The following is a 21,298-nucleotide window of genomic DNA, read 5'->3' as shown; positions in this document are numbered from 1 at the left end:
TAATAAGCCTTCCAGGCCATTCTGATTGCACTAAAGTTTTAGAGTCTCTGATCTAGAGGGGGAGACGGATTACAAACAGGTGTGCAAATTAGTAAACTACCTACAGACTGTCATAAACAGTAGGAAGAAAAGCAGCCCCATACTTGGAGTATGCCAGAGGAAAAGGAACCAGAACCTCAGAAAGCCACCTGTGACAGGTGGTCAAATCCTGCTTCTCAGAGTCTTACCAAGAGCTGCTTAATATTCCTTTCCTGTGGGCTGGAGTCAATATTACCCCCAATGAATGGAGGCATTAGGTGACTTGAAGGGCTTTCAGTTGTGGTAGGAGCCAGTAGGTGCCCCAAGTAAGGCATTGCCACCTTTCTGCAACTTACAACACAACCCAGCTCTGACATCTCCAACCTGGAAATCTCCATAACTTTTTGTTATCAGTCTCCCTCTCTGGGAAGCAAATGCTGACCTTGAGGTCTCACTGTGATAACAGCCTGCTCAGCTGGCAGCACAGCTGGCAGTGACTGAACACTGAGAAGCTTACAAAGTGTTTAAAAAAAAAGAAACAAAAAACCCCAACTTTCATGGCTCATGCCTTCCCAGTGAGAGACAATAGCTATATTAGTCCCTAGCTTATGCCATGATTTGGCAGGGAAAAAAAGCCAATGGAATTTTTAGCTTTGGGGAAGGAGAAGAAAGAGAATGAAATTAGGCCTAGAGTTGCTCTCCAGTTCCCTACATTTTCTGGGTTTTGGTCTAATGGACATCTGGCAAGACTATAAATTAGGTGATGGGTTGAAGAGTGAGAACGATGAGCACACAGATGTCCGACCTTTAGAGCAAGAACAAAAAGCAGGATGAACATTCAACCAACCAACGTGAGAGGGTTCTGATGTCAAAGACTACCAGCCTCCACTCATCTCCCTCTTCTGTCATTCAAGCCCAGGATCACCTACCGGATCCTGAGGAAGAACGTGTATTCTCCATCGGCCTGGTATGTGCCTTTTGTCATCACTTTGGGCTCCATGCTGCTTCTGGGTCTCCTGGTGTCCCTGATCATCCTATTGGCCAAAGCCATCCACAGACACTGTCCCTGCAAGGCTGGGAAGCACAAGAAACCTCTGTAAGTTGCCAGTGGGCTGGGCCCTTCCCCCATTTCCTTTCAGAGGATACTGCCTCTGGTGATGCCAGGAGAAGGAAAGGGAGACAGTTGGGATTTCTCCACAGGGTAGAGAGGGTGCCTGGAATGAAGAAAGGAAAGGGAGCTACGGGGGAGACGTCCCAGCTCCCCTTGTCCTGGTGGACCCCCTTCATCACCTGCCGGGCCAGGAAACTGTTCCTTTGCTTTTCCCTGGCACCTGCCCCATACTTGATGAGTTCTCAGTGAAATCGGGGCTTCAGCCTCCTGGTGATCTTGTCCTGGATAAAAGCTCCAGAAACAAGGCCGGTTGTGAGTAGTAGTAGAACATGCCGTGCTGTTATTTGTGGAATATTTAAAGGATGGGATGGAATTAGAGGAAGCATAAAAAGGAATAAGGGAATTAAGCTTTTGGCTCCAGTGACTGAACTGGGCTCTGGTGTGACTAAATAATCATTGTTCTTTTGCGTGTGGCCCTCTCAAGGGCTGTAAACGCAGGCCTCCTTCCTCTCCCTGGGATGCTCACCTGCTCACTTATATGCCTCTTTCGGTGACGCTCTGCAGAGTGTCTTTTACTGGCTAAAGGGAGGTACTAGAGTAAAGTGGAGAAAGCATCAAATTGTTACAAGCTTCCCCAGAGCCAGCTGCTTGAGTCTTAGTAGCTCTTACAGTGAGAACGTGATGGTTCTGAGCCTGGGCTTTGGAGTCAGATAAGGTTGAGGTTCAAATCTTGGGTCTGCCATTCTCTGGGTATATGGCTTTGGGCAAGTGACAACCTCTGTGAATCTCAATTTCTTTATTTGAAAACCAAACAATTAAATGAGCAAATGCAAAGGAACCATTTAGCACTGTTCCTGATGTGGAGTAAATGCTTAATACACTATTTTTTTTTTAATCTTGTTGCATGATTTTTCATGGCTGAGTCCCAGTGAGCTTAGGATTCTAGATTCTAAGTTTAGCTCTGTACACCCAAGTATCTTGAGGTATTGGAACTTGAATTTTGGAATTTCTCACCGGCAAAAAAAAGGGGTGATAAGACTCATGTGCCATTTAAAGGTATTTTGAAGATTAACTACTACTGTCAAATAATTTAAAATCTATGGATGAAAGGCTGTATAAAAGTATAAGTATTAGCATAAAGATGTGCATTGCATTTTGCCATATTTATTGGGGGCATTCGTTGCTATTGGCAACCTTGACTTCAAGGTAAGAAATCCTTGAGCATCTGCTGAAATTTAAAAAGGTCTTTTTATTTGGACTATACTCACAAATTGATTTGAGAAAAAAAAACCAGCTCCAAAAGAGTGATGCTTAAGCTTGTAAGGATGGCAGTGCTCTGTAATGGGATTTGGGCAGAAGTTCTTAAAGGAAGTAATCCAATACTGGACACTGCAACTCACATGCAATTTATAGTCAAATGTGCACCTTGAACCTGGTGGCTTCAGTTACCTTCTACATATTGTTTTCAACGTGGTTGACTTTTAAAAAACTAGCTAGTGATTCAGACTCAGACCTGGCCTCTCTGGCAATTTGTTGTACCATATGGCAACCAATATTTGTCCCATAGCAGAGAATTAGAGTCACAGAATGAAGGGTCTTAAGAGTCCAGGTGTCCAGCTCTTCACATTACAGGAAGCCAGGGTTTAACTGCTAGTCATCGAACCTTCCCACTGTGGGTCAAATCTTCTGCTCAGATGGTTACTGGGGAGGAAAACCAGGCAGGAAGAATCGCTGGGCCGTCTGATGGGGTCGTCATGCCCTCACTCAGTGTTGTCAGAGAAAATAGGTTCCCTGAAGTTCTCTAAAGCAATAGTTTTCAAACTTATCAAACTCCTAAGCCTCCTTAGTCCCAACCCAGCAGTGATGGAGCAGGGCTGGGAGCCCATTCTGCATTTTAGTCCCCTGCCCTGGTCCCTCTTTCAATCGACCCCTGAATCCTGGGGAACACAGTTGCCCAAAGGCCCCCATGTTGTCACGTGTGTACCAGGGCAGAGTGCTCTCAGGTTAATTCTTGTCCATCCCTTCTCCCCCGATACAGGGTGAAGAAAGTAGGTATGTACGGTGCCGATTACCTTTGTTTGTTGCTATTATTGTTTTGTGCTTGCTCTGTTGTACTACATATAAGGGTTCCAACTCGGTGGAGAATCAGGGCAAGTCCTGTGTTGGTGGGTTTTCCGCCACATCATCTGTGGATGGAACGAAACAGAGGTCGGATGTAGCTGGAGGAAGGGGAGGGCAGGGCAGGGTGCATGGGACCGTTGGCCCGCTTGGGTCTCATTCGGTCCTGCCTGTTCCTTACTGAGTCACCTCCAATCAGCTTCACATCAGCACCTAAAGGTCTGCTCCCCACCAAGCGGGTTAGGAATGGAGAATTCTCCGTGAGTTAAACACAGAATCTACTTGCTGCTACACACAGAGGGGGTGACCCCTCCTGAGGACAGCTAGTGCCCTGTATTAGACAGATGCCTCTTTTTAAAGAACAAATGATACTTTATTCTCAGATTGTGATGGATTTGAACATTCTCACATGTTACTTAGGTTAGGGTAGTTAGAAATCGGGGCTGGGTGCAGTCAGATGGGCTGGGAGAGCTGAGTGATTTCAGGGCGTTGGTGAAATGAGCAAGGCCTATCTGAGGAGACATCACCACTGTCTCCAAAGCTGTGGTCTCAGGGAGACTCCAAGCTATGGGGAGAGACAGGACAAAGAACTGGAAAGAGTGTTTTTGAAAAATGATTGTTCTAATCACTCCAGCCATAGGTGTGTGCATCTGACATGCACAAGGGATATCTCAGCAGGGTTAGAAATTTAACTACAGTGGTTATTGATCATATCGAATGAGATAATTCTAAAAAATGAGATTTTTCACAACCTATCTCCCATCCTAGTTACTTTGTAAAAAGGGCATAAGGAATGGACGCAAAGAATCCTCAGATGAGAAACAAAGGTAGCAACCCCCTCTTTCTTTTTTACCTATAAAGCCATTTAAAACCTAGTTTCCAGTAATGACAATAAGCTGGAAAAAGAATTAAAAAATTTTAATGGTGTATTATGAGAGTGTGTGTGTTTCTGAGAAGGTGGAAGGAGGTCAACAAACATGTCTAGAGACAGAAAATTCTTTGCTATGCCTGCAATACTAAGCTCAAATCCTGCTTAAGAGAGATCTCTTTGTAGGGGTAAAATTTTAAGGTCAATTTAGTGTCCAAGAAGCTTAACTCTTGTCTGTCCTCTTGCCTGCAGAAATGAAGAACACAAAGAGAGAGGCGGCGGTGGTGAGGCTGGCTGGCCCCGGGGCGCCGGGTTGGGGAGGGGCTCTGGTCTCCCCCTGGCCGTCTCGTCACAGTCCCACGGGGGTGTTTATCATTCAGGGAGATGCTTGTATCTGGCCACTGGAGCAGACTGCTGTGTGACGAGCTCCTGATAGAATTTGTTCCCTCCACTGAACCTGTCTGCTGCTATATTTGCAGAAGAACTGGATTTCATAAATATTGAATAGTGGTGTTTATTATCTACACTAGTTCTCCAGGAGAGTGAGTTAGGGGGAGAGGAGCTTAAAGACCAGAACTGGTGCTTCAGCCTTCAACGGGATTTACTTTTGCTTTGCTTTTCCACACCTTGAGGGAAAAGTGATAGAAAAAGAGCACAGTGGGAGGCTGAGGCTGGCTCTGCCCTCTCGGCCATATGACCTTGACCTCAGGGACTCCCTCGGCCTCTTTAAGCTTTAGATTCCTCACCTGTGGAACGGGAGTGAGAACAGCTGCCCTGAGATAACAGGTGGGGAAATACTGGGAAAATTATGAAGAGTCATGTAAATGCAAAGTGTCACAGGACAGCTGGGGAGTTACCTCCTCACGTGACCTCCTGAGTTTTCTTTCACTGAACCTGATCCACCCACTGGAAGTGACGGAACTTGAAGGTGACCCCCTCCCAGGTCTCCCCTAACCCCTAATAATAGGACTTTGTTATGATCTAAGATCCATGAATTTGGGAAATGACAGGACGCGGAGGAAGTATCGCTTCAGGCCAGTCTCCTAAGTGCTTATAAGCACTGGTCTGCAAACAGGAGGAAGGGGTGATCTTCTGTCTCCTGGGTCTTATTATTGCCTAAGTCAAGTACCCTTGATGATGCCACTCAGAGACTTAGACATATGTAGAGTTAAATTCGTCGATTAAATAAATCAATCCCCCTGGCCGTAAAAAGTGCAGCTTCTGAGTTAATCAAGTGGAGGAAAGCTGTACATCTCGATTCCTTCTGTTTTCACAGAGGGGAGCTGTGGGCAAGTGAGTAGGTAACGGCTTATGTGATGAAAACGGGGGTCAAAGGCCCATTAAACTCCCAACACCGTCCTCATGAGTGTGCTGAAGAACGGCGTCGTTGGAGGGCACCGTGTGAGGGAAGGGGGTGTTTCCAGGGGGCAGAGGTCAGGTCCTGGAGGGCGGCACAGAGTACAGGTCAGGAGAAAGAATAAGGTGGGGAGCACCAGGCTTAGGTGAGGCAGGCCAGGCCCGGAGGCAGCGCTGCCTTGGCCTAGGCTGACTCATCTGTGCCTGCTCTGCACGTAACATCTGCCTGGCAGATCCCGCGTAGGTGATGTCGATCTTGGCCGGTGCTGCGTGGCATTTCTGTTCTTCCTTCTGTGCAGCTTAGATGGCGTTTACTCAGGATGCTTTCCTACCCCCCAAGTCTGCATTAAATGTCCTTTTCCCACCCCTGTTCCCCCACGCCCCCATAGCATCCTATATTCCCCCATCACAGGCTTTATCACAGTAAACTGCAGTGCCTCTTTGTCAATGGCCCCTGCTTGATGGCAAGCTTTGGGCGGGCGGTAACCAGCCCTGCCTTGTTCACCGATGTGTCCCGAGCATCTAGCACAGTGCCTACTGAATAAATAAATGTCAGGAAGGTCCTGGGTAAGGAACCTGGGCTGTAAGGAAGAGCAGCCTCTCCTGGGGGGAGGAGTGTAGGGCTGTGCTTGAAGCCGTCTCTTTCTTTTCCTTAGGAAACAATCCAGATGAACACTGTCTTTGATGGAGAAGCCGCAGACCCAGGTAATTAAGCGGCAGTGTCGTCCATAAGGGCACTGATCATATTCCAGGCTGGTGGAGTCATGAAGGACCATATCCCACGTCCTGCTCTTCACTCAGTCTGCCAGTGCGTTTGGTTGTCGGGCCTACACAGTGCTGATACTTCCAGGCGGCACCGCAACGTGAGATCGGCTCAAAACAGAGCTGGCTTGTAGACACTCAAGCACATGATCACGTGTGAGGCCTCAGCAGGTTTCCACCTAAAGGGTCCCACTCAAGGACCACGCCTCTGTCCAGCCTCCCTCCCTGAATCACAGGCCAGTTCAGGGAATTGGTGAATTCAGTAACCCACTGTGTCTTCTGCTCACTGGGACTCAGCCTCCCCCCACCTGCCTCATCCTTTCTGAATGCTTCTAAACACCATTCTATTGGTAACGAGAGATATGGAGAAATGGCAAGCTTGGCTTCTTTTTTTCCTCGATCAGGGCCAAGAATTCCTTCTTGGACAGCAAGATGAACATAAGGTAAAGCTGGCCTCCAGAGCTCTCATCACCCCCATGAAATCAGCTCCAAATTTAGCTCCTTTACACACATCCCTTCACTTACAAAGGCTCAATTATAGACGTGAATAAAGGGAAGGAAACCAAATTCGGGAGGCAAGTGCGTTGGCTCCCTGCCACCCTCACATGCGAACGGCTCCGCTTGGTCCTCCTCAGAGGGAGGATGGCTCCTCTCCAGGACAGGCTGCCGCTGCTGCTGGAATTAAATTTCCCTCTATTATTAGGTACTTGTTACCATAATGTGCCCACATTAGCATAAGTGCTGGTGGGATCCTCTGCCTGAGAGGCCACTCATGCTGTAGGGAAACAGCAGGAGCAGGGGCACGCCGGAAACTAGATCTTCTGGGGCAAAAGCCAGGGAGGACCGAGGCTGTTCTGCGTCTGTGTGTTTGCGAGAAGGAAAAAGGAAGCGATGAGCCAACTGGACTAATGTGAACAAACATCAATTAGCGTCTGCAGGCTCCGACACAATAAAAATGGCTCCCTTGCATCATCTCAACTGGGGCCAGATTTGTGTGTCTGTGTCTGCAAATCTCTGCTAACATAACATAGATAAAAATCAAAGTCTTTCCCTCCTTCCTTGGTGAACTCCTGTTTATATCAGGGATTCAGGGGATCTTTTTAAACAAATCAGAACGTAATGGGTCACCCCATGAGAAACTGAGCCTAACTTATCTGAAGCTCATGTTGAGTTCAAGACTTCTGTGGCCTCTCATCTTGCCATTGAGGTGACCTTGAGACTCTCCTAAACCTTTCTTTCCAGGGAAGCGTGAGATTTGCTACCTGTGTGGTCAGAGCCACACAGCTCAGCTCGTGGAAAGGGCAGGCAGGTGAAGATTGTGTTCTTCACAAGCCTGCTTTCAATCTTTCTAGCTGCTTCATCTTTCCCTGGGGGCGAGAAGAGAGCAGGGTGGAGATGGGGGAGGAAAGAAGCATTTGGATTCCTTTGTTTATACATTGGTGGTGTAATTTTTTTCTCTAGTTACTGGGGCAATATATGAATTCAACACAAAAACTGGAGCCAGAAAGTGGAAAGATCCCTTAACCCAAATGCCAAAATGGAAGGAGTCCAGCCCTCAGGGAGCTGCTCCAAGAAGACCTGTCACTGGGGAAGGGACCGAGCCACTAAGGAGCACCCACAAGGAAGGAGATGGGCTGAGAGACAAAGCACAGGCCAAGAATACAGTCCCACGGTCCAGGAACCAGGACAGGAAGCCAAGCACCCCAAAGAACAGAAACTTAGCCCTTATGGGTAGGGGATCCCCCAAACCGCACCCAGAAAAGTGAACGGTGTCTGGCTGCCTGGCCCACAGCACAGCGCGGGAGCTTGACTGTCTGGGACGCTGCCTCACCCTACATTCTTTGAGGGCAGGGTCGGGGTGGAGGGCTGAAAATGTGGAGGATCCAGGGTCCCAGGTGGAATGTTTGACAGACTTTAAAATGAAGGGCTTTCATCTCAGAGTTGCCTTTTTCTGAGACAGCCCAGGAGAGATTTTGCCCTGGCCTCAGTACCTCTGATCAGCTGGACTGCTAACTGGTGGGTGTGGACTTGTGTTTCTTCTTCACATTGACCTCTAGGAAGCTCTGTTCCGTTTGCCCCTAGGAAGTGCACGAGACCTCCTGCCTAAATTCTGAGGACTACGCTCCCACCTCGTTTCACCTTATTTTCCTGCCTTTATTTTAGCGTCACCCAGATTTCTTCACTTATAAATACAGTTCAACACCATATACCATTGTAAGTCACATCTAATCTTTTTCAAAAGAGGCAGAGCATGGGAAAAAAAAGGATGAATAATGAGTTGTTCACCTGGGAAGAAGAAAACACACTAAATACCTTTAATTCTTTTTCATTAAGGTAAAACTGATGATGCAATAAAGCGCACAGATCGAAGGCATTCAGCTCAGTACCATGTAGACTCTTCCCTGACGCAACCAATATTTGGGTCTTTATTGTCACAGATTACTTTTGCCTTTTTGAAATTTCCTATAAATGGAAAAAGAGCTCCCCATTTCTTTTGTATCTGGCTCCTTTGGCTGCGCACCATATCTGTGAGATTCACCCAGCTGTACTGTGAACCAGTCATGCAGGGCTCTTCACTGTGTCTCTTATCCCACTGAGGGAATCTACCACATGTCATTTATCCATTCCACACTTGGGTAGCTGCTCCAAGTTTTTTACTATTATAAGGTATAGCACTGTGTACTTCCTTGTACATGTCTTTCCATAGCATAAACACGTGTTTCTTCTGAGCCTCCTCCTAGGAGTGGGATTGCAAGAGCCATTGCTGGAATCTGCTGAGAATTCTGAAGTTGATGGCTCCAACTTATACTTTCAACGATGGAGAGTTCTGACTGCTTTACTCCCTTGTCAACACTTGGTGTTGTCGGTCCTTTTCATTTTAGCCATCCTGGTGAAAATTCCTCTTGAACTAAAATCACTGTTTTTCTCAAAGCTAAAACAACACCAGCCCTACAACCTACCTGCCCGGCTCCTTCTCTACCTTCTGTGATTGGTGGAGGGGGAAACCACAGGACTCAGAGCAGAGACACAGTGGGAAGCTCTAGCCATTCATACAGCTGGGACTTTCACCTGTGGCCACAAGCAGTGACCTGAAAATAAATCTCTCTGCAATGCAACAGGAAATGGAAATTTTCAGTGCGTGCCTGGTGAAGGCCGAGCAACCCTCACCTTTGCTCCATGTCCTGCTTCCCAGCTGCTGGGCCCCTAGTCCAGTAACCAGAAGAAAGGACTAGATGAGAGTCTACTGGAGCAGCACCCCGTTTCCCAGCTGGAGAGCCAGATGAGAACTCTCCAGGCCCAGGATGGCCTGTAGAGGGCAGGCAGGATCCATCCTGCAAATGCAGAACTTCGGAAGGAGGAGCTGCCCGTTTATTGTGTGCCCCTGCGTCCGTGTGACTTCTCAAGAAAAAGAAACATTTTTAAAATGCCCTGTCCTGGCCTAGAGCAAGCACAATTTATTAATAAGGCTTGGTTGCCAGGGAACTCCCTTGAATAGGTTTAAATTTTGCAAAGAAGGCAGAGCTGCTCATCTGTGGAGGTTAAAGTGGGTGAAGTGGCTGACTACCCATTTAAGACTCTGCAAGTCTGTGGAGCCCCGGGTAAAACACCTTCCTCAGAAGCTCTCAGACTCAATGCAAGTAACATGAGGCTCCGAGAAGGCTGAAGAGGGTGCCTGATAACTGTTTATGAGCCCATTAAGGATGATTAAAAGGAGGGCGGTGAGCAGCTGTTATCCCTTCTCTGGTGATGACAGGGCAGGAGGGGATCATGCTTCTCGGCCAGAAGAAGAGATTTAAGTTAGGCACAGGGAGGGACTTCCCAAAGGCTGGGGTCTGTTTGAAGAGTCAGTTCTTTCCCTGGTGATGGGCAGGAAGAGCTGATTATCTTCCAAGCCCCAAGATGCGAACCTCGAGGAACCCAAGACATGGGTCAGGAGTGGTACCAGGAAGCTTCGAAACCACCTTTTCTTTTTGCATATTTGACTATTTGATCAGGGGAAATCAGAAATCTCAGGTCCAGGGCTGAGGCCATTTGGTTTCTAACATTTACCAGGTTTCAAAAATAAATTATCTGAATAAAATCAAGTCAGGGACCATTGGGGACCTTGTAAAAGTTTTCTCACATTTCTCTCCCAAGGCCTTAATCATATGAATTTACTGTAGCTAATGCTGAGTCATTAAAAAGTAAAGCAAAGATGTTCAGGGATCAGGACACGGAGGGGTCCACTGTTGAGGGATGTGGAACCCCGTGGTGAATTCTTTTTTTTTTGTTCACTTTTTTTTTTTTTTTTTTGCGGTACGCGGGCCTCTTACTGCTGTGGCCTCTCCCGTTGCGGAGCACACGCTCCGGACGCGCAGGCTCAGCGGCCATGGCTCACGCACCCAGCCGCTCCGCGGCATGTGGGATCTTCCCGGACTGGGGCACGAACCCGTGTCCCCTGCATCGGCAGGTGGACTCGCAACCACTGCGCCACCAGGGAAGCCCCCGTTGTGAATTCTTAAGGTTGAGCTTTCCCTGTGCTCAGCAGGAAGCCAGGTCCGCATCGCTGTCCGCCTGTGTTAAAAGCATGTGTGGCTGATGAGCAGAAACCGGGCAATGATGCTTTTGCTCCATAGAGCCCTTGCTCACGTCTGTAGATCTACCGTTTGCCTTTTTATGTAATGTGTTTTGTAATGGCTGAGAAAATTAAAGCAACCAAGTGAGTGAATCTAGAAAATGATGGCTATTGAAACGTGGCATTTCTCATTTCAAACTTAGTGTGTTTATACCTCCCATTCATTCAGTAAGTACTTATGGAGTGACTACTGTGTGCCAGGTGCTGACTCATTAGTAAACACAGCAGCCCCAGGACCCTGCCCTTGAGGAGCTTACATTCTGTCTGCCGCAGCTGAAGGTGGCCTGCTGATACACATCCCCAAAGATTCTATTTCCACTTCCATCCTGGCCTCTGTTTCTTGGTTCCCTGAGTGTTCTATCTGAAAGATAAATTAACCCAAGTCTGGAATTTCCTTTCTGGAAGAAGATATTTCAGAAACACTTAAATATTGTTTAAAACTTAATGGGGAGGCTTTATCAGAAAATAGTTGAGGGGTCTTCCCTGGCGGGCCAGTGGTTAAGGCTCTGCATTTCCACTGTAGGGGGCACAAGCTCAATCCCTGGTCAGGGAACTAAGATCCCACATGTGCACAGCATGGCCAAAAAAAAAAAAAAAGGAAAGAAAATAGTTGAGATGCCCAAGGAGGGGCCCCAGCCTTGGGTTATCTGACCAGCGTATGGCTTATAACCTCCGGATGGCAGCTCTGAGCAGGTGTGACTTCCTTGTGTGGAGGATGGGAGTATCCTGAGGCCAGTGAGACCTTTGATCTGGAGCCCAGGGAAAAGGTCAGACATAGGATGGGATGGAGAATCGGGGGGAGACCCAGATCACTGAGACCCTACTATGTGTCACCTGTATTGGGGGTGAGATGGGGCTCCTGCTCTAAGGAATAATCCCACTGAGAAGGTAACCAGCTCTTTGAAAAGACCACAGCCACCCCCCAGGCACTGCATGAGAAGTAAATGAGTTTCATAGGTAGTGGGTGCAGGAAGAAGCAGATGGAGCCTCAGCGGTCTCTAAAAGTGTGAGGGAAGACCTGGACGCTGAAGGGTTCTTAAAGCTAGCTACGTGTCCAAAGTGGAGGAGGAGAGAAATGTTGAGCAAAGGCTAAAGCATTCAGAATCCTGGTTGTCAATCAATTTTCAGCCAGTGCTTGTCCTATGTCATCTGGGGTGAATAACCACAGCCCATACAGAGCCTCCTGGGGGTGCAGCAAGAGCTCAAAAAACACTTGTAGAACTGGATTGAATTAAGCAAGCTGACAGTTGGTTTCCGACCCAAGTCATGTAGCAGAGTCACAACTTTTCTAACTAGATCTACACGAACATTATGATGATCAACGATAAAAAATTAGAGTGCCGACTAGGTCCCAGGCACTGTTCTAGGCTCTGGGGAGATAGCAGTAAATAAAACAATGTTCTTAGTGTTTACATCCTAGTGAAGGACCAGAGACTGAACGTACAAACGGACAATGGCTGGACCATATATAAAAATAGAACTTGGACCTACAACCTACAGCAACCTGCCCAGGAAACCAACCCCCTTATCTACAATAAACAGCCCAGGAAGCCAGCCTGCCTAAGTCGGACTTGCAGGAAGCAGAATGGCTGTTTCTAGTAACAATCCAGGAAGCTCAACAATAACTTCTGTAACAATCAGCCCCAAATGGCCAGGACTTGATTAGTGACAGACAGCTTCCCTAATTTTTATCCCCGCTTCTAACTTAGGACCAGCCAGAGAAAACTAAATATACACCATAGGATGGACCGCCTCCAGTGAGCCCACCTACAGCTTCCCCAGGCCAACAGCCTCCAATCAGAGCACCCCGGAGCCTTCCCTTTGTTCCCCGACAAAGCTCTCCCACTCCTCTGCCCGCCTTTGAGTCTCTGACAAAATGGGAGTGATGGTGGCTGACTCACTTGCTATAGTAAGAGAAAAATAAATACCCTTTGCTTTTCCCATACGGTTGGTCTTTGTTTATTTCCACAGGAATGATAGATAAGCAGATTATACACATACGTGTATACATAGCATATGTATGTGTATCTCATATGTATGCATATATCGTAGGTATGTACATATATATATCTTATATGCACACATACGATATTTCAATGGTGGTAAATGCTATTGACGACAACGAACAGGGTCAGCGTTATGGAGGGTGGAAACGGCCTCTTCAAACAGGTGGTCAAAGAAGGCCGATGGTAAGATGAGAGTCAAGCAGCAGAAGTGGGGAAAGAGCCATGCAGGTCACGGGGAAGAGCCCCCAGGCAGAGAGTGCAAACGCAAGGCCAGGTTGAGGACTAGCTGGAGGCGCGGAGCGATGAACATGAGGACCTGAGGAGACTCCTTCGCACAGGTGCATGTGGGGAAGTAGGTGTGTATTTGGGGGTGGCGGTGGGGACACGTGGCCTGCAGGGCGTGAACGGTGAGGCAGAGGAGGAGGGTATGCTCATCGTGTAGGGCTTTGTGAACCGCTGTAAAGACTTTGGCTTTTACTCTGAGTGTGATGAGGAGACGTTGCAGGGTTTGGGGAGCAACGTATTTTCTGTTTTGAAAGCATGTCTCTCTGAGTACTGATTTGAGAACAGATTTCAAGAAGGCAGGGAGCAGGGGTGGAAGCAGCGAGACCAGTGAGGTGCTATTGGACTAATCCAGGTATGAGATGGCGGTGGCTTTTGGTGCAGGGTGGTGGGCACATGGAAACCTTGCAGGACCTTTTGGAAGGAGTGTCCCAGCTGCAAAAGAAGCCCTGAGTTCTCCTGGGTCTACTCCCGTATTAGATAAAGGTGCCCCAGCAGGGTCTAGCCACTCCCTCAGAGGAAGCTTCCAGATACAGCTATTTCACATAACACCAAACAGTGCTTCCTGAATGCAACTGCCCCCTGCCTAGTCTGTGAAATCTGTTGCTATTGCTATCCAGCATGGTGGTGAGAGTGCGTGTGCGTGTGTGTGGTGTGTGCGTGCGTGTGTGTGCCTGTGTGTGTGTGTGTGGTGTGTTGGGGGAGAGAAGCCCTTAGTGTTTCTGCCACATTGAACTGAATCCTGTCAAGATTCCAAACAGGCTTCACGGAAGCAGAGCAAACAGGCCTGGACGGTGTTTTCTCTGTCTGGACTCTGTGCCTTGCTGTGCAAAAGGTCGCAGGTACCTCATTCATCCGTGACATGCATTAGATTAGCTCTCACTCTGAAAAAGTACAGTTCTGATTACAAGCCGTTCACCAGGAGACCTGAGTTGTATGAAAAAACTGTGGCCTGTGACTTCCAAGAGAGTCTAAGTTCTTAGGAAACCACTCTGTTTAGAGGGAAACCGGGAGGCAAGTGTGTCCTAGAAAACTGGAGCCTTACGATCAGATTTTTGGAGACAGTCGCTACTTAAAATGATATCACCTACTGTTCCCATGAGTACGAACCATAATTATCAGTCCTGATTCTGGGTTTGGAGAACATGATCCTTGCAAGTCTTAAGACCAAAGTAAAGCATGCTTGCAAGAGCTTTGCACTCTTCTGGGTGGTGCCTGCTAGGTTAGGCAGGCCCAGTGCTTGGACGAGAGCATCCCACTGCCCATTTGGGGCCCCAGCATACTCAGAAGCCCTGGGAATCTTGTGGTGTTCAGAAACAATCTGCGGCTGCTGTAGCCCCTGCCGACCCAGGCACAGCTGAGGGAGGGAAGCTGGTTAATCTGATTTATAGGTGAGGCTCACAAGAGCTCCACTCCCTGCACTGCCCATCTCATTTGCTCGCCCACAGTCAGAACACCCTCCAGCTGGTCTTTTTTTTTTTGGTAACATTTTTATTGGTATTGTGATTTAATTCACATACCACTAAATTCAGTGGTTTTCAAGTATATTCACAGAGCTGTGCAACCATCACCACTATCTAACTCTAACACACTTTTATTACCACCCCAATAAGCCCCATACCCATTAGTAGTCATTCCCCATCCCCAAGCCCTAGCACCCACTAATCTACTGTCTGTCTCTATGGATATTTCATATAAATAGAATCGTATCGTATTTTTCCTTTTGTATCTGGCTTATTTCACTTAGCATGTTTTCAAGAATTATCTATGTTGTAGCAGATATCAGTACTTTACTCCTTTTTATGGCTGAATAATGTTCTACTGCATGAGTATACCACATTTTATTTATCTACTCACTGGTTGATGGATATTTGGGTTATTTCTACCTTTTGGCTATTATGAATACTGTGCAGTGAATGTTAGTGTACAAGTTCTTGTGTAGACACATGTAATTTCTCATGGGTATATACCTAGGAGTGGAACCGCTGGGTCATATGATATTTCTATATTTATCTTTTTAAGAAACTGCAAACTGTTTTTCAAAGTGGCTGCACCCTTTGACATTCCACCAGTCTTTCACAAAGTTTGGTTTTTTTGTTTGTTTGTTTTTTGTGGTTCGCCGGCCTCTCACTGTCACGGCCTCTCCCGTTGCGGAGCGCAGGTTCAGCAGCCATGGCTCACGGGCCCAGCCGCTCCGCGGCATGTGGGATCCTCCCGAACCAGGGCACGAACCTGCGTCCCCTGCATTGGCAGGCGGACTCTCAACCACTGCGCCACCAGGGAAGCCCCACAAACTTTTTAAACAGACAAGACGTGCCCTCAGCCCAGGTTGTGGTGGTGTCAGCCCTTCCCAGACTGTGTCAGGCTCTGGCATAAGGAGTCTGCCTGTGGTCTGGAGTGCTGGTCGACCTCACTGAACTTCCTTTGCACCTGAGTGGTCTGCAGATAGGTCTCTACAAACCTCAGGATTGCAACTGTGTGTCTAACATATGCTGGGCACACTAGCTACACAGTCTCCAAATCCTCACAGTACTCTTTTGAGGATGGTCCAGTTAGCTGCATTTTACAGATGAGAAAGCTGAGGGGTGGAGAGATAAGGGAACTTGCCCAGAGGTCACAGAGCCAGGACACCAAACTGGGTCTGTCTCCTTGGAGCTTATGCCAAAGGGCTCAGTTATGGCCTTTGATTTGTGTTCTGGGGGAGCTTTCAGGGAAAAGATACTCAGTCAGAGGATGACTGAACCCTCCTCAGACGGATCCTCTGACCGAGTATCTCTTCCCTGAAAGCCCAAGGCTACTCATGCCTGCAAAAATCAAACCCTCACACGTGCAGCATCAATACCAGCTTCTGGACCAGCAGACAGGCTCTGAGAGCATCCTCTCCTGCCTGGCTTGAGCTGGGATCTGAAATAGCCGCCGGCCTCCTGCAGTCCTGCAAGCTCAGAGCGTGCGGCTTTGGGCTGTGTGAAAGGCACAGTCTATTCTTTTCTCGTTTCTGCACACATTCCCCACCTGTCTGCTGCTCAACAGAAGCAGTCTCATCTTGGCTATAAGTATTCAAGTGCCTTCCAAAGACGTTAAATCAAGGTCTGGGTCACTCAGAAACAGCCCCCTCCTCCCCACGGGGAAGGGGCTGCAGTTACACATGTTGGCCAGCAGGGGCTCTTTTTGCCATTTGGCTTCCTCTGAGTGGTCCAGAAACGCCTCCAATAAACTGGTCCTCCTCCTTTCCACCTTTCCCCAAGCTTTTCAGGGTATGTGGCCGCGGGCCCTGCAGAGAGCAGCCGCAGGGCACCCATAGTCAGGATTCCGCCTTGTGGCCGCCCACAAAAACCCACAACAGCAATGTGGTTGCTAGAAACCTGGAGGGCCCTACCAAACTTTCTGGAGGAGGGAGTGAGTGGCCGACTCCACCCATGAGTAGCCTTTTCCTGGAAGACCCCTGGACAGTGATTAGGGCATTTTGCCAAGCAAGCTATGGCTAGTGATGAAGACAGCTCCCAGCTGGGCTCAGAACAACTTTATCACTGTTGACATAGGAACAAAGGATTAGAATCAGCTGTGGGGCTTGGCATCTCCAAATAAATACCCCCAGATTTTGTTCCCTTAACACACCATCTTGCCACATGTTCCAGAGAATGAGGGTCCCAAATTCTATGCCTTTGTTTGGTTGAGTGTGTGATGTGTCCATGTAATAATAATTAAAATCAAATTTCGCATTTATAGAATGCTTGCAATGTGCAAGATCTTGTGGGGTCCTTTGTATTTATAGTTGTATTTAATATAATGCATCTGGAGGTACTCTAATTTACCTATGAAGAACTGAGGCTCAGAAAGGGTGATTTACCTCTCAAAGGTCTCGCTGCGAGTAAGTGGCAGAGGGAGGTGGAGTCTGAAAGCAGGTGTGGCTTCTAAGCCCCTTCATGCTCCCACCCCAACACTACCTTCAACTTGGGGCTGTTTTAGTAGAAGGCGCAAGGCTGGGCATAGAATCAGAAGGGGAAGGTGTGGACAGAATTTACAAGCTAGTTTATGCTGGAGCTGGTCTGGGTGCCTTGAAATTCATCAGTGCTTGGACAAGTCTTCCAGGATGCGGACCCTTCCCATGGAGCAGCCAGGGGCTCATTAGTGTCACTGAGCACCGGGTGAGAAAGATAAAAAGGGAAGTGAAAGGCAAAAAGGGAGGAGGACAACAGGGCTGAAGCAAGCAATGAAGAGCAGAGAGAGAGGTGGCTGGTGGCCTGAAGACCCTTGCCTGGGAGCCCCCTGCCTGGGGAGCTGGTAGAGCAAGAACAGCCTTCATTCTCTGCTGCAGGACCAACAAAGGGCAGCTGAATCACGGGATTTCTCAAGAAATAAAAATTCCTAGCACACCCCTGGGGCCTCGGGGAGAAAAACTGACAACGTGTTGATTGAAAACAGACCCAGCTGAAGTGTGCCCGCAGCATGAGGCCAGGCTCTTGCAGGTTCACAGCGACACCTAGTGGTCTCTGTGGGCACCTGCCGCCATCGTGGAAACGATGAGGCCTGTGGTCTGGTGAAGAGTGTTATCTGGGATCTAGAGCAGATGTGTCTTCTTTTCCCTAGCTGCCAAAGGCCATATTTTGCTCTGTGTAATAGGTCAGTATTCTAATGGGAATTCCCAGGGATGGCGGGGGCACTGGTCAAAGACTGGACTTCCTACTATAGCCAGTTATGTATATCCAACAGACTGTGGCTAGATTTTCTGAAGTGGTCGTTATTTCTTCTAGTTTTATTCTTTTCATGTGTTAAATCTAACAGAATGTATTTAGTGGTGATACCTTTAGGAGACTTTTACACAAATGAATTGACCAATCCCAGACATTTCTTTGTTAGATTACGTGTTGAGAAAATATAACGACTATGCTTCTACATTAGGTCAAAGACCTTAGCTTCCATCATCACCCTGATCAATAAGTCTGCTTAAAAATGAAAACTATGCTTCTCTTTCTTGGGTAATGGCGCTTTAACATTTCGTCCCCTTCCTTGCCTCGCCTCGCTCCATTTAAGCTTTGGCTAATTTACTTGTTTGAGGGCTCCCTGGGGGCAGAGTATGTCCAGTGTTAGTACAAGGCCTGGGACATAGTTAATACTCAAAAACTCTCTCCTAATTGAATGACTTCAGCTGCTGATCAGGCAGTGGCAGGGCAGGGGAGGGAGGCCAGATAATCCAATATCCTGGGAAGCGCTGCTATAGGATTCCAGACTCCGAGGGGAATTTATCAGACCTTGGCAACTCAGCTTCCTGTCAATGGCTGGGGACAATCTGTGGTTAAACAGTAGCCCAGGGTGGCACTTGTAGAGCTCTGTAAAAAGGCTTATTAAATGTTTGTGGGTTGGCACTCCTGGGAGGGCTCCTCAAGGCCATATTTAAAGGGACTGTCAAGAGACCCACTGAAGGCTTTCCTGTTGAAGAAGAAACCATGAGCTTCTGCAATCCAATTTTACTGGGAAGGAAACACTCCCCCCAAGCTAAATTTTATCTAAATTACATTGGCCAAATTACCTGCATTAACTGGGTTCCATTGGTTGCAAAGATCAAAGAGACTCAGATTTACTGGGAAGCCGCTTGTGGAAATAACGAGCATTGGCCCCATTGCTTGATCTCTCCAGAACCCAGAAGATGCAGAAGACCTGACTATTTGAAGTGTGGTGGCATGGATGGGGGTCATATTGGTGCCAGCCCAGCATCATTTGAATAGCCTTCCTAAATTAGGAAAACAGGTCATGTTAGGGTCATTACCTCACCAGGGTGGAGATCAGAACTCAGTTTCCCAGACCAACTCTGCAGCTAGGACACAGACATGTGACCTAGGCTCTGCCAGTTGGATGCAGCAACGTGAAATTTGCACAGAAGCGTGAAAAGCAACGAAGCAGCTGCTGCATGGGATTGCATCTTGGTGATGGGGGCCAGGCATGTGGAGCCCCCAGAGGAAGCAGCGGCAGAGACACTCCCACTAACATGAGCCAAAGGCAGTGGGATCAAGCCTGTGACTCGACCAGTGGGGATATGAGATGAGTATTGTTTATGGCTACAGAGCCTCAAGCCCCCTTCTCTAACTCTGCCAGAGATTCTGTGAGCCACTAATATCCTCTTACACATTCCTGTTTAAACAAAGTAGAGTGTGTTGTTGTTTGTAAGTAAGAACCCAGATTGATAAAACCACCATGAAACTATAGTTAGCTTTCATGGACATTGGAATCAGAAAGTCATTCCACATTCAAGGCAGCCATAGGAGGTTCATGTCAGCAGTTCAAGGATCATTACCTCAGAGAGGTTGTACTCAACTATTTTGTTTGGGGCTGAGGTGGATATCTGTTGTGACTGCCTATTCAACATGCCTCCAGTTACAACCATTTTTCTATTGTTAATTTAAGCCTTGTCTTCTGGTGGTACTGACATCATGCCCTAGATCCAAAGCCGAGCACATGACCCAGGCCAGGCCAATCAGATTGCTGCTTTTCCCTAGCCTCAGTGATTGGTTCAGGGGTGGATACATGTCCCAACGTGGACCAATGAGAGCTATCCGTGGGACTTGTGCTGTACCCCTAGGGAATTTACTCTTTTTCTGCTGAGGCTGCTCGGCTGGGAGGAGGTAAGCATGAAACATACAGCCAGTGTCTGCCACCATGTCAAGTGTGGGAGTTGCTGCCGACCAAAGAATAAAGCCAACTGGAGGAAAGCAAAAGTAAGAGAGAGGTGATAATTCCCAATGATACTGCACATTTGGATCCAGCCAGGACTGAAGTCAATTCCATCCTTAGATTTTTCAATTACGTGAGCCATCCAATTCCTTTGTAAGTTAATTTGAGTTCAGTCTCTGTCACTTAAAACCAAAAGGGCCCTGACTAATACCATAGTGCACGTTCAAATACTAGAGTTTTTGGCAAGGCTTCAAATGGATTAAATTACATCCCCACTTATCAGATCATTCACTTGATTACTCTTCAAGCCTGTGTTTTCGTTTGAGGATAACTGTTATGGCCCCAATTGTGCTCTCTTCTGTACTCACGAGACCAAGTTTGCACACATCCTAGGAAACACGTGGTTCCTTTGTACATGCTTGTCATTATACTCTACCTCTGCCATCCAATGTGCCCGTTTAGGATTCTCCCATTCTACATGAAGCACTCCTCTCAACATTCTGTCTGAGGAACACTGTTGTAACAACATATATCCTCAGTTACAACAAAAGGTACATCCTCCAGCTTGAACACAATATGGTACCCACCTGTGAGGGTAGCTTCCAGCCCGTGTGCACAGGTATTTGGGTTCAGAACCACTGGTCCTGGAGCTCCAGCATCAGTGTGATTCAGTGACTGCAATCTTCACGCCCCTCTTCTAAGTGTATCTTCATGATTCTTGTCCGGCTACCAGCTGGCTCATTTTTCTCTTTATTTCTAAAATCAATTCCCAAAGAGAGAAAGATATAATTTGATTGATCTCATCTGGGCAGGGTTGATTGAGCTGGACCACATCAGACAATACCAGTCAGCCCATACGTGGAGGTCCTGCGCAAGGCATCCGCCTCTGTCCAATCACTGGCCAAAGGAGGGTGCAGGTCATGTGGTCAAAACGCAGCAAAGTTTGGATGAGCAACAGCTTGGGGACGCTTCTCTCCTTGGGAGCTATGACTAGGGCAGTTTTCTTAGTCAGAAATGGTGTGTTTGATAGCTTCCATGTTCAATGTGTCTGGTACCTTCTCCTGTCCTATAAATAATAGAATAAAATCATGATGAAGTTAGGGATGGGGATGCTAATAATAATTGTGAAGAGCTGGCTTCAGGTTCAATACCTCCATTCTTCCTGCGTCACACTTACTGGATGTCTCTGAAAGTTGTCAGTTTTTATTTTCCTATAAGCCAAAGGATTAACTGGGTTTATGTTCTTTGAGGGTCTCTGACGAGACAGCATGGCTTTAAATACCACTTTGTGAGCTTCCCTGGTGGCACAGTGGTTAAGAATCCACCTGCCGATGCAGGGGACAGGGGTTTGAGCCCTGGTCCAGGAAGATCCCACATGCCACGGAGCAACTAAGCCCGTGTGCCACAACTACTGAGCCCACGTGCCTAGAGCCCATGCTCTGCAACTAGAGAAGCCACTGCAGTGAGAAGTCCGCGCACCACAGCGAAGAGTAGTC

General features: G+C 47.7%; 2 protein-coding genes across 10 annotated transcripts in view; one reads left to right on the top strand and one right to left on the bottom strand.

Moving 5' to 3' along the window:
• The window catches only part of CDHR3 (cadherin related family member 3), a 69,181-nt gene extending 60,946 nt beyond the window's left edge, over positions 1-8,235 (top strand). Inside the window, exons 15-19 of the mRNA XM_079931854.1 lie at positions 933-1,114; positions 3,168-3,181; positions 4,368-4,399; positions 6,128-6,176; positions 7,695-8,235. Of these exons, the coding sequence (XP_079787980.1) occupies positions 933-1,114; positions 3,168-3,181; positions 4,368-4,399; positions 6,128-6,176; positions 7,695-7,999 (582 nt within the window). The 3' untranslated portion in view covers positions 8,000-8,235. The remainder of the gene's footprint in view (positions 1-932; positions 1,115-3,167; positions 3,182-4,367; positions 4,400-6,127; positions 6,177-7,694) is intronic.
• The window catches only part of ATXN7L1 (ataxin 7 like 1), a 402,335-nt gene extending 381,556 nt beyond the window's left edge, over positions 1-20,779 (bottom strand). For 7 of the 9 annotated variants that reach the window (XM_079931852.1, XM_079931842.1, XM_079931841.1 and 4 more), the window contains exon 1: positions 948-1,087. The gene's annotated coding sequence lies outside the window, so the exon portion shown is untranslated. Of the gene's footprint in view, positions 1-947; positions 1,093-3,201; positions 3,316-20,389 lie in introns of those variants that run through there. The other 2 variants (XM_079931849.1, XM_079931850.1) reach the window with 2 other exon arrangements.
• Between the last annotated feature and the right edge of the window lie 519 nt (positions 20,780-21,298).

Source organism: Stenella coeruleoalba (genome assembly GCF_951394435.1).
Source record: "Stenella coeruleoalba genome assembly, chromosome: 9".
Lineage (NCBI taxonomy): Eukaryota > Metazoa > Chordata > Mammalia > Artiodactyla > Delphinidae > Stenella > Stenella coeruleoalba.
This window is presented reverse-complemented; position numbering and strand designations above follow the sequence as displayed.